The following is a 13,927-nucleotide window of genomic DNA, read 5'->3' on the forward strand; positions in this document are numbered from 1 at the left end:
TATGTTTAGCTTGTTTTGATTTTGGATAGCAGCTTTCCGTTTTTTGTGTCTGAAAATCTGCTATTTTTTCTTTACTTTATCTTTTGTTTAGGAGTAAAGTTCATAAGGATAATAGAAAGGCGAAGGAAACTAAGAAGGATGATGCTGAGCCTCAAGTTTATGATCAAAGTGATGAATCGGATTCGTCAAACAGTGCAGCTCATATTGAGATTCAATTTCCTGATGCTACAACCGATTTTTACTGCAAAATTTATTTTTCAGCTGCGTTTAAGCAATTAAGGTCGTATGTTATGCCTGATGGAGAAATGGGGTTTATAAGGTAATCTATATGTTTTTTTAGCCTTATTAGAACCGAACTTTTTCGGGGGGGGGGGGCTTTACATGTCTAATTATTCTAAATCATTATGATAAGATCGCCAAATCTTAGTATTTTAGAAAAAAATATGGTACCAAATATGATATGAGTATTTATTCAAGATTGGGCTTCTTTTTATCAATTCTACTGTTGATGGCTGGAAAAGAAATTAATTTAAAACAGGGTAAGCGTGGGTTTGGGTCATTTGTGAAGATCTGTGTCCCAAAGAGTATGGAAAGCTGATTTGAGGATTTTTATTATAAATTAAAATAACAATATTTTACATTGTTCCGCTAGAGGAGAGCAGACGTTGTATACCAACGAAAAAAAAGCAACAACAAAACAATACACCTTATCACTGGGGAAAAATACTCTTGCCTAAAGTGCTTTTAAAAAGAAATAACATTGACATGTCACTCTGACCTACCGTCAACGCACGTTCATTCCAGACAATATTAAATTAACAATGTCAATTATCGGGCAACAGCAGGTAGGAAGTGCAGAAAGATGTGATCCACTCATTAACAAAATAATAATAAGAAGAAAAAATACAAAAACACCTTCCTTCACCAAAAGTAAATTCTTAATTTCTAAAGCATTGTATGAGTAATGTTCGGAGCCGAGATCTAAAGACAGCAAGTGACAACGTTGCATCCGTAGATGTAACAAACCACGAACAAATCGAAGGAACCACATACCGCACTGTAAATTTTGACCTCTCGCATTTTGGCCCAAGGATTAATAGACGAGGTCTAGATCGAGTAAAAACAGTCGTTTTGAGACATAAAGAACATAGGTCTATTTGATAATTGAAGTTATCAAGTATTTTACAATAGGTTGTATAGGTTGCATCAAGACTGGGCTGGGTAATTGTAGGACAGAGAAAAGTCAAGACAGATAGTCCAAAGTAATTGAGAGGCAAATGTTTAAATGGCTGGGGCACAGGTAAATGGCAGGAGTATGCATGACACATACTTGTCAGGTTAGTTTTTGGAAAGGCATGCCTGCCTAGAGTCTTAGGCATGCTGATCAAGAATTCAAAAAGAGGCAAACAAGGCACACCCGCCTATGGTCTTAAGAAGAATTTAAAATTGACATAGGACCATAAATTTGATGGAAATAACAGGCAAACAATCGAAAATATTTCGGAAGAGCTCCGCGGTTGAATTTAACTTAAAACAAAATTTAGAAGACTGGACACTAAGACTCACCGGGAGAGTATCCACTATTGTATGTAACGATTATATAGTTGATTTTTTGGCAAAATTTTTGATTTTTTTTTTGAGGCGCTAGAAATGACTTAAGGATACGAGCAGCCTTGTTTTGTATCTTTCGAAGGGAATTAAATTAGACTGAAAAGTATTTAGGTAAACCAATCCTGCTTAATCAAAATGAGATTGCACTAAAGTAAAATAAAGTGACTTAAGTGCAGAGTAAGGAATTAAATTTTTCAACCGGTTCATAATACCAACGCCACGTGATGCTTTCGCACGAACAATTTTGATGTGATCCTTTCATGACAGATTCTCGTCGATAGCCACACCAAGACAACGAATACTTCCCACTCTTTCAATAGACGATAAACCGTCTTCTGATAAGAGTGAATCCTTAACGCTGTAGAGTGGCTTCAATTGAGGGATCATGTACCCCTGCCATTCTGTTTAAAAAAAATGCACCTATTTTATGTGGTATTTTCATTGCGGAAATGTTTTTTTCTGATATTTTTTCGAAAAAACGACAAATTTACCTCCCTCCTCCTAGATTTTGTACAATGCATCTTGCTTCGCTCCCGCTAAATTTTCGTTGCCACTGGCGCTGAAATATGACTTTAATAGCAAATAAAAGCTATTAGTACCACTAACAGCGCAACGTCACCCAGTAGAACAAGAAAACTTCAAAACAAGTGTAAATTATTATCTAACTTTTAGGTTTCGATTGAAGGGGTTAAGTTTGTATGGATTCAGCTTTGAGTTTCTGAAAATTAGGCATATTTTATTGTGTGTACTATTTTGTTTTTTATATTACAGTTAGGTCACAAAATGGACTAGAAAACAACAAAAACAGCAACTACAAAAACAAACACACAAAAAAAAGGCGGATATATCCATTGTGACCTTTTGGTAAAATTGAGTCTTCTATTTTCGTAATATAAATCAAAGTAAAATAAGAGATCATAAAAGAATAAATACAACCAATATTTTTATTAGGAATTACATTTTTTTATTGGGAATTCTACCACACTATCTACGATGGTGTGGTAGACATGGCACCAAAAGTGCCATTTCTAGTACCATTTGGAACTTGCAGAGGGTGGAATTTATATTAAGAACGTAGATATGAGCAATATCTTTTATATGAGCTATAGAAAATCTGTCTACGATGTTATGGCAGCCCGCTAGCGCCACCCCTTGAGAAATAGCACAAAAAGTGTCGTTTTAATGCCATATGAAACTTTCGGATGGCGGTATTTATTAAAAGCACGTCGATATGAAAAATAGCTTGTGAATGAGCCATTAAGCATCTCTCTACGTTGTTCTGGTAACCTGCTAGGCCTTGAAAAGAAAAAAAAATAAATGGGAGACAGACCAGTGCTACCAATGGAAAAAAAAGTGATTTATCTTGTTGTTGAAGGAGGGGGACTATAATTTTCCTGTACACGGCTTTTGACCATTCTGATTCCAATGGTAAACTTTTCATTTTGATCTGACGCCATTTTCGAAGAGTTTCAGGTTTTTTTTTCGAAATCACTCTAAATTCGTATTTATTGTAATCTTTTACTTTTAAGACACACCAAAGTAATAATTAACATTCCTGAGTGAAAGTCAGAAGGCAATTTTTTTTCCTAGACATTTTCTTTTTCAAAACATGTTTTTTAACTTTTAGTTACTATGGGCTGTGATTCGCTCTTTACTAGGTTGCAGCTATTGCTGCAACCATGATATGCCAAAATATGATGAAAATATAATACTTTAGTTTATATAATAATATAATTTGGGCTATATATTTGTTTATTAGGGGATAGTTGGGGTAAAGTAACCTAGCCTAACCTTACCCCCACCATCCTAATTTGCAAATATATAGCCCAAGTTATACAAGTCTAATGCATTCTGTCACTCGTTATTTGTCTTTGTGGCTATGAAACTGGTTTTCATAGATCGTACATTATCCTTATTATCCTTAGAACACTGTCGTCCCCAGATCTATCCTCGGCGGCTGCTTGAGTCATACTAAATATAAAGGTATAGCTTTGGAACCCTTCAAATATGCTAAACAAAACGGCTATCTAAAACTTTCGATCAAACAATTTTTTTTGGGAAAAGAGGGACATGAGAGGAAAGTAGTAGCCGTCTGATCTTTTTGTTTAAATAAAAGGGACACTAGAAATTTAAATTTCCGTTCAAATGAGCCCTCTCCCGATGTTCTTGGACCGTTGGTTCGATACAATCACCCCTGGGAAAAAAGCAAATTAACACGCATCCGTGATTTTTCTTCTGGCAAATAATACAAATTCAACACTTTTGCAGATAGCAGATAGGGGCTTGAAACCTGTAAAGGAAGGGTTCTCTGATACGCCGAATCTAATTAATGGTTTGATTTTAATTAAAATTTTTTGACTTTTAGTGGGTGTTCCCTTCCTCTTTCAAAAATTAGGCAAATTTTCACAGTTTCTTAGCCTTTTATGGGTAAAACTAAGCTTAATGAACCTTATATATTTGGAGAATCAACATAATAAGCCAATGATATATCGATTGATGTCAAAGTTCCGTTTCGATATTTTTTCGATATTTTCGGTTACTGTTCAGCCTTGTTGCTCCATTCTTACAATTCGTTACTACAAACTGTCTGATATGTTAGCACATAAATCCAAAAACCTAAAGAATAAGATGTTATCTGCGCTTATTAGGTGTTTCAATTACAAATAAAAGAATTTGGAGAATTATTGTAGTTTCGATTAGATATTAGAAGTAAAGATTAAAATCATTAGACAATTCCCAGAGTAGATCCCCCCCCCCCCCCTTCTCCCAACCGACATCAATAATAAAATTGCAATCGATTTAATCTCGATTTAATCGATTTAGACCAGGGCACTTCGTATCGAAGGAGTTGTCGTAGAACTTCGAAAAGGGCTCATTCAACTGGAAATTGGAGTGGCTTGTGTACTTTTTAATACTCGGAAGTGATTGGAGGGCAACTAACCCCCCAATCACGCCCACCTTTTCCCCAAACACATAAAATCAAAATTTTGAGATAGCCATTTTGTTCAACGTAGTTGAAAGTTCTGAAAATTAGGTCTTTGAGGATGACAACCCCCCCCCCCCTACAGCCCTCAGGGCAAGGGTTATAAGTTATGCCCTGGGGGCACCTAAGTTTTTTTTATAGAAAGTGTTATCGTAGAAACTTCAAAAAGGGCTCATTTGATTGGAAATTGAAATGGCTAGTGCCCTTTTTAATAATCAAAAGTGATTGGAAGGCAACTAACACCCCTTCCACGCCCACCATTTATCCAAACACATCCAGTCAAAATTCTGAGATAAGTATTTTGTTCAAAGTAGTCTAATTATATCCGGAAATTATATCTAAGAGGATGACACTCCCCCCATAGCCCTCCAGTAAGGGTTGTAAGTTATGCCCTGGGGCATATAAGGTTTCTATTGAAAGCTTCGTCGTAGTCACTTGAAAAAGGGCTCATTCGATTGGAAATTAAAGGCCTAGTGCCCTTTTTAATAGTCGAAAGTGATTTGAGGGAAACTAACCCTTCTATCACGCCCGCTTTTTCCCCAAACACATCCAATCAAAATTTTTAGATATCCATTTTGTTCAAGGTAGTTAAAAGTTTTAGAATCTAATTCTTTGAGGATGATGACCGCCTGAGACCCCTCGGGGCAAGGGTTGTAGGTTATGCCCTGCGGGCATATGAGGTTTTTATGGATAGTGATGTTGTAGAAACTTCAAAAAGGGCTCATTCGATTGGAAATTAGAAGGGCTTGTGCCCTTTTTAATAGTCAAAAGTGATTGGAGGATTGCTAACACCCCTCTCACGCCCATGATTTCCCCAAACACATCCAATCAAACTTTTCAGATAGCCATTTCGTCCGACGTATTTAAAAAGTGTGAAATTATGTCTTTGAGGATGACACTCCCCCCACAGCCCTCAGGGCAAGGTTTGTAAGTTATGCCATGGGGGCATATATAGTTGTTTTTTTTTTAGAAAGCGTTGTCGTAGAAACTACAAAAAGGAATCATTTGATTGGAAATTGAAACGGATAGTGCCCTTTTTATAGTCGAAAGTGATTGGATGGCAAGTAACCCCTCTCTCACGCCCATAATTTCCCCAAACACATCCAATCAAAATTTTTGTTGATTCCCCAAACACATTCAAGCAGAAATTAACATGAGTATGTCTCAAAACCCCTATGACTTCCCAAGGCCAGAACATAATTTGCACTTTATTGAAAAAAATACAAATGAATGTGCATTATCAGTTTAATATACATATACTGATATTTATTAATCAAAATGTTAATATTATTTGATTTATTAAAGTTATAAAACTAAAAACATTTATATTTCTTCAGTAAAGTGCAAATTATGTTCTGGCCCTGGAAAGGCATAGAGTTTTGAACCCTTCATGTTAATTTCTGCTCGTTTTGAGTTTGACTCGGTTATTTATTATAATTTCTGTTCGTTATGGACTTTATTTATTTATCGATGCTGATTTGTGGTAGTTTCACGTTTGGTAGATTATTTGATTTTATTTTTGCTCAGTTTTGGTTTAATGGGATTCTCTACTTTTCTTTGAAAAACTTATTTTGTGGAAAAAGTTTTTTTTTAATTAATATCGTGAAAAATCACTAGATTTGGAAAAAAAATCACTAGTTTTAGAACAAAAATCACTATAAATCTGTAGCTAGAAGAAGATCACTATAAATAGTGATAAATACCTAGGGGATGGCAACCCTGTCGTCTCCTCTGTGAGCAAGTATCTGGCGTATACAGTGAATGCGTTTGCCGAATATTGAGTGACCTAATAATTGTTGTGAAAATTAGCAATTATATCAAATGGATTCGTCAGTTTTTTAAAGACATATTAAAGATGTTATTCAGTTCCCTATGCCTGTGAGAAACCAAATTTGGTTTTTCTGAGAATATTGATACAGAATAATGATTATTTTTATGTGGCTTGGATTAAGACCCTATGGGGCGCTGGGCTAACGAATGTCCTTTGATGGAGTATATTTGTCGTAAAAGCAAAGTAACTAAAAGAGTCGTGAATTGAGGTTCTCGCTTAAAGTTTAAAATTTGCTATTGAGGTCTTTTATCTCTTATAATAATAGTTTGCCTCAAACAAGGGTCCGAATTATTTTCAGTTCAATTAGATAATCACATTTTGAGTTTCCTTACTGAAAAGCAAGAATTTTAGTTTAAGCTCAGTAGACGGTTCAGTAGTGCAAAATTTTCAATACTTTCCTGAGTTGCCAAACAAATTTAGTATTTTTCAAAGATTATGAGTACGCTGCTCAATATTTGGGCCTCTAGATTGGAGTCTGCAATGGCATATTGGGGAATGTGGATTTAGTTTTATCCGGTCGCAATTTATAATGTCAAATTGTATAAAAAAAACCTGCAAAATGGTATTTTTTTTTTATTTTTGTAGATCATTATCTCGTTGTGCTCCGTGGGCAGCAGCTGGTGGTAAGTCTGGTCTTACTTTCTGCAAAACTCTAGATGATCGCTTCGTGATCAAGCAGATGAATCGACATGAAGTGGAATCACTAATGGATATTGCTCCATCTTATGTTTCCTACATGACTAAGTCCGTCGCTGAGAACAAGCCGACTGCACTTTGCAAAGTTCTTGGAGCATATAGGACTGTTTATAAGTAGGCTATAGCTTTTTGTACTCTGTTGAAAGATGAGACCTGCGAGAAAGTTTGATAGATTTACGAGGATAGGTCTCGGAAAGAAATTGGTGAAATTGCTTTATCTTGGGTCGAGGAAAGAAACGGATATGGTGAAGCATATAGAAAAGATGTAAAGGACTGCGAATTAGGACTATGAATAAGAAAGATTATGATTTAAGAATGGGTTTTATCTTGGATTGAGGAAAGAAACGGAGGCTGAGAAGCACGTGGAATGAGGAATATACAAATTGAAAAGACAGTAGAAAATGCAAACTAATTAGACAACAGGAATCAGATTATAATTCAAAAAAAAAAATTAGTGAAAGAAAACTCGATTGACTTGAAGAAAAACATTAAAAGACTAATTTAGATCAACACCGCTTGGGATGGAATTCCTAAATACGATGGAAATTTCCCAACTTAAAGTTTTCCGGAGTGACTAGAAATAATAATTTAAATAGGAGCATGATATTATTATCAATAATTAAGGGGCCTTGAAATCATATGCATTATTTATTCATGCATTGCTTCTAAGGCGGTAATGTACTCTAAAAACTTCATAACGGAAAACAAGGCTCAATTTCCTCTAGAAAGTACCATGAAAACGTTATGGGGAGCTGTTCTGAGAGTATTCTAGCATATAATTGCCTTGAAATATAAGTTCTGAGGAAGGAGAATAATTGATCTCTATATCTAATTCTGTAATTGATCGCTGTCTCTATATTATCTATATCTCTATATTATCTATATCTATATTGTCTATATCTCTAATTTATTTCTATCTCTTTTATTTTTATATAGGCTTATACACGTATGCAGGGGTTTCTTTTGAACCCTATGTCTGGACCAAATGAAATATTCTGAGCCAAAATGTCTGCTTTTTCTTACTTCCTCCAATTTCCATTGTTCAATTTGGTGTTGTACTATAATCATAGGCAACGCAATCGCGCTGCATAAGTAAAGAACGATGTTGACACAATGTATTATTATTATTTTTCTTTTCCTTTAGACTAGGGCATTTCGTATCGAAGGAGTTGTCTTAGAAACTTCGAAAAGGGCTCATTCGATTGGAGAGTGGCCAGTGCCCTTTTTAATAGTCGAAAGTGATTGGAAGGCAACTAACACCCCTTCCACGCCCACCATGTCTCCAAACACATCCAATCAAAATTTTGAGATAGCCATTTTGTTAAGCGTATTTGATTTCAAGATAGAAATTATGTGTTTGAGGAGAACACACCCCCACAGCCCCCAGGGCAAGGGTTGTAGGTTATACCCTGGGGGAATATAAGATTTTTATAGAAAGGGCTGTACTAGAAACTTCAAAAAAGGCTCATTTGATGTGAAATTGAAAGGGCTAGTCCTCTTTTTAATAGTCAAAAGTGATTGGAGGGCAACTAACCCCCCTCTCACGCTTATCTTTTCCACAAACACATCCAATCAAAATTTTGAGATAGCCATTTTGTTCAACGTAGTTGAAAGTTCTGAAAATTAGGTCTTTGAGGATGATAACCCCCCACAGCCCTCAGGGCAAGGGTTATAAGTAATGCCCTGGGGGCATATAAGGTTTCCATAGAAAGCTTTGTCGTAGAAACTTCAAAAGGGGCTCATTCGATTGGAAATTGAAGTGACTAGTACCCATTTTAATCGTCGAAAGTGATTGGAAGGCAACTAACACCCCTTCCACGCTCACGATTTATCCAAACACATCCGATCAAAATTTTGAGATAGTCATTTCAACGTAGGTCAACTACGTTCAACGAAGTTGAAAGTTCTGGGAATTATGTCTTTGAGGATGATAACCCCCTCAGAGCCCTCAGGGCAAGGGTTTTAAGTTAACCTGGGGACATATAAGGTTTTTATTGAAAGCTATGTCGTAGAAACTTGAAAAAGGGCGCATTCGATTGGAAATTCAAAGGGCTAGTGCCCTTTTTAATAGACGAAAGTGATTGGACGATAAATAACCCCCCTCTCACGCCCCCCTTTTCCCCAAACACATACAATCAAAATTTTTAGGTAGCCATTTTGTTCAACGCAGTTGAAAGTTTTGGAAATTTGGTCTTTGATGATGACAAGCCCCCCCCCCCACAGCCTTCAGGGCAAGGTTGTAAATTATTCCCTGGGGGCATATAAGGTTTTTATAGAAAGCGTTGTCATAGAAACTTCAAAAAGGGCTCATTCCATTGGAAATTGAAATAGCTTATTGCCTTTTTAATAGTCGAAAGTAATTGGAGGGCAACTAACCCCCCTCTCATGCCCACCATTTTCCCAAACACATACAATCATTTTTTTAGATAGCCAGTTTTTTCAACGTAGTTGAAAGTTCTGGAAATTATGTCTTTGAGGATGACAACCCCCTACAGACCCCTCAGGGCAAGGGTTGTAAGTTATTCCCTGGGGGCATATGAGGTTTTTATAAAAAGCGTTGTCGTACTTTACCAAAAAAATTCTTTTAAATATTTTCACTTATAACTTTAAGAAAACAAAAATTAATTAGGATTTTAAGGAATAACTATCAGCGTGTGTGTATTAAACTGACAATGCACCTTTTTTTCAGTAAATTCATATGAATTTTTTTAGTAAAGTACAAATTATTTTCTGTATTTTAGAAAGCATAGGGTTTAGAACCCTACTCAGACTAATTTCTGCTCGTTTTGAGTTTGACTTATTTTAATTTCTGTTTGTTTTGGGTTCCATTCATTTGTCAATACTGATTTGTGGTATCTTTATAATTGTTTGATCATTTTATTATACTTCTGTTCATTTTGGTTCCAATGGAGCCCCTTAATTTTTTTGACAAACTTATTTTGTGCAAAAAGTTTTTTTGATTAATTAACATAAATAACCGAATTTTTGGCAACATGAAACTCCACAAGCATATAAAATAGATGACCTTATTCATATAAAAGACGTAATTAGCTTTTGATATTGTGAGAAACTAGCATATCTTACTACAATCAAAAACTTTTTGAAAATAATATTAAAGGGTATATTTCATATTAAATTGAAACTTAATATAGGCTTCCCCTTATTTTATAAATATAACTTGATGATGGAATCATTTTGAGAATTGGGAATGTTTTCTTGATTCTGATTCTGGAAGATATCTATTGAGTAATAGTCCGTCACTAGTTATTATTAATTTAGCGTATAAGCCAACACTACTGCCATTAACATTTACAAAAACCATGTCAATGAAAAAATGACCGGAAATTAAATTGAAAAACTATTTTTTTCTGCGAGCGGTAAAAGGATTTTTCTTGTATAAGATTCCAAACGCAAAACGAGCAGAAATTACTATGAATTAATAAATGAGACATAAAACAAACAGAAGACACTTTATCCCTCGAAAGGACAAAATGTCATCAAGCTTCAGGGGATTTTTTTTAATATTAGTATATTTTTAACAATCAATTTAGTTTTGCTGGTCTAATGTTTAATAAACTTCACTCAGTTAGTTTAAACAGGCCTGCCACCCTGCTTCAGTACCTGTCATCATCATCACCTGGCAAAGGTTCGGAAAACAGTCCAAAGTTATTAAATAATAATTTATGTAGGCTAATTAGTATAGTTTTTGGGTACCATTGAATATGAATATATGTACTATTGCCAAGATCCTAAGCTCCGTGACAAAATCCCAAGATCTTGGGAGAAAATCGCATGAATGGCTTTTTAAATAAGACTTTTTAAATTCTTTAAAAAAAAGGAAATTACTTAAACCAGGGTACAAAACGTTGAAAAAAATTGAATTCTGATGCTGAAATGCGGATAATGAGAAGCTTCAGATTACTAGTTAAAAATAAAACAGGTGTTTAGAGATAAGAGAGAATTTTGCACGACTGTGAAATTTCACTTTCATTTTTTAGTCTTGTCCTATTTTTAGTTTATTTTCATCTTCCGCTGATGGCGGTCGCTGAATCTGTTGCCAGAATGTTCTTATTATTTTTTTTTTCTTTTCCTTTTTTTAGGTTAAATTAGCCTTTTGTTGTGTGTATTGTTTGGTTTTTATCATCATTTGATAATGTTTGAAACACTTATTTTTAGGAACAATGTAACTGGTTTGACCTCAAAGCAAGACCTTCTGGTAATGGAAAATTTGTTTTATAAACGTGAAATATCGGCTACATATGACCTGAAAGGCTCTGTTCGAAACCGAATGGTTCCAACTGCTGGTCGAAGTGCAGCAGAACTAGTGATGCTAGATGAGAACTTAATTCAAGGTATGTGTTTGAACGGCGTTCTTGTATTATCATAATGACTAGTGGAAAATCGCACACATGAAGGTTTTGCGCCCCGGAAAAAAACTGGAGTGAAGCGCCTAATTCATGATTGACCAATCAGAGTGAAGATTTGAGGCAAATTTTTTGAAATGAGAAAAGATGAAAGCATGGAAATCCAATTTTCCTTTAAGAATGATGGAAATGGTAAAATATGCAAACACATGGTATTAGCAGACAATACTTGAAGCACAGTGTTGATACTAAAGGCTTCTCTAACTAATTTATTGCCATTTCAAAATTTCGCCGTAGTAAAATCAAACATAAAGGAAACATACTTCTCATTCATAAATATTGGCTGTTTTATCAACAGGTGTGGCTATTGTGTGGATCGGGCATTAATCTGATATCTGAGCTTATTACACTGGATCAAAGACTGCGTATATGGGGAATTTCAGAAACTCCTGGGAACAGGAAACCCTTGGAAATTTGGGCGTGCTACCTTTAGATGGCCTAAGAAGACCTTGCCCCTCTTTCTGGGTAGAAAAAACGTCTCTTCTGTAGTTCTTTTTAAGTTTGAGAATTTTTGATCTTGCAAATTAATAGCTGAAGAAAAAATTACACAAGAATAATTCGTATATTGTTGGTGTATATTAGGATGTCCTTGGATTCCTTTTAGTTAGTTTGACTTTTTTTCGGCTAAAAAATTTTTACTTCTAAAATGTGGGAGGGGTTAATCTTTCTCACTTTGTTTTGGAACTTTGGCATGGGAAAAATTTGGTTTTGACATAGTTAGCCGTTGAAATATTTTTATTTACATTTTAAAACTTTAAAGACGGAATTTATGGTCCGTTTTGTAACAAATACTGTCGGTTTGATATTCTTTCTGATGATTCGGCTTAATTTGCAATGATGAGTGGCTTGTTTCGGTAAATCTAATATATAAAATAAATAGTAGAGAAGTGACAAAGAAGTTCTGTAGCTGGATCTGGGTGCTATTTATAATTTACGTTGGGATTTTTTTTTTTTTGTTTTTATTTGCCAATGTGCTTGATGTTGAAGAATATGTCGAAGCAGATTTTAGTTTTGTTTTGATAAACCATCATTTTTAGAAATCCTATGTTTCTTTTTGTCATGGCTATCCTATTTCTCTTGTTTGAAACCAATTTTTTTGTGAACACGGAAACTTGAATTCTTTTGAATCAAGTTAAAGTCAACCATTTTCTTTGGCAGAATAATTCAAAAGTATGGAGGTCGTTGTGCTTGCTTCTGAAGCCCTTATATTTTGTTAGTTTTAACGCCTGGTTGTTATTCTTAAAATAAAGGAGAGAGAATAAAAGCCTATATTTGAAAATCGAGTGTTTTAGTATGGACTTTCGTTGTTTTCGCGAAAGCGAAAAAAAGAGGTTCTTGCAAATTGTCTATTAAGCATCGATAACGATTTTGATCTTTTAAAAATCGTTTTCATAAAAAAAAATTCAACTAACAAGATTTATTATTTTTCGTTTGTTTAACGGCTATCTATTCTTATTGTATTCAGTTGTTAGTTCAATATGCTTATCCTATTTAGCATTCGAGTATAACCAATGATAAAATCTTACTATTATTTTCCATGACCACACTGCCTTTTCTATGACGAAATCAATAAGAATTCCAAATAGAGATAGGTCCTTTTATTAGACAGTGAAATGAAAATTTAAAACAAAGACTAAATATTTCGATGACACAGCCGGTCATCATCATCAGTAGAGTTACTAACTTATCAAAATTAAAACAAACTGCTTTTATACTAAACATACCGGTCAAGTTACCGGTCAATGGACCGGTAACTGGCTTTGACCCGGAAGGGATTATTTTGTTTAGTATAAAAGCAGTTTGTTTTAATTTTGATATGTTAGTAACTCTACTGATGATGATGACCGACTGTGTCATCGAAATATTTAGTGTCTTTGTTTTATATTTTCATTTCACTGTCTAATAAAAGGACCTATCCCTATTTGGAATTCTTATTGATTTCGTGATAAAATCTTAGGATTTAAAACATTCAAAAAGAGCTGTAAAAACTTTTCTTGGATCCACACGCCACTTACTTTTCAATTTCCAAGAAATGTATTTTTTCAAAATTTAGGGGGTCCGTGCCCCCTGTCAAGAATGGCGCCACTGCCACTTACGAGGGCAGTTTAAATTGTCTCTATTTAAATTCTTGGAGATTTAAACGTACGTTAATTATGGACTCTTGAGATGGAAGGTTCATGGTCTACCTTTCGCTCGGTAATTTTTTTTCCAAAAGTGATCTAATGTGGCCTAACGCACATTTGGATAAAATAAGTATCCTTAAATACTTATGAAAGAAATGTCTTTGACAAGAAAATAGCCTACTCTCCTTTTAAGGGTGTTTTGTAGAAGAAGGTAGTAGGTTTAGATGGAAATTAACATTCTATTTAGCACATTTTCCCC

General features: G+C 34.8%; 1 protein-coding gene across 2 annotated transcripts in view; it reads left to right on the forward strand.

The window, feature by feature from the left end:
- The window catches only part of fab1 (1-phosphatidylinositol 3-phosphate 5-kinase fab1), a 191,218-nt gene that overhangs the window by 157,309 nt on the left and 19,982 nt on the right, over positions 1–13,927 (forward strand). For both annotated transcript variants that reach the window (XM_089097957.1, XM_089097958.1), the window contains exons 19-21: positions 92–319; positions 7,011–7,235; positions 11,298–11,473. In XM_089097957.1, the coding sequence (XP_088954083.1) occupies positions 92–319; positions 7,011–7,235; positions 11,298–11,473 (629 nt within the window). The remainder of the gene's footprint in view (positions 1–91; positions 320–7,010; positions 7,236–11,297; positions 11,474–13,927) is intronic.

This window comes from Artemia sp. Qi Xiang Cuo, chromosome 12 (assembly GCF_049724085.1).
Source record: "Artemia sp. Qi Xiang Cuo chromosome 12, ASM4972408v1, whole genome shotgun sequence".
Taxonomy (NCBI): Eukaryota; Metazoa; Arthropoda; class Branchiopoda; order Anostraca; family Artemiidae; genus Artemia; species Artemia sp. Qi Xiang Cuo.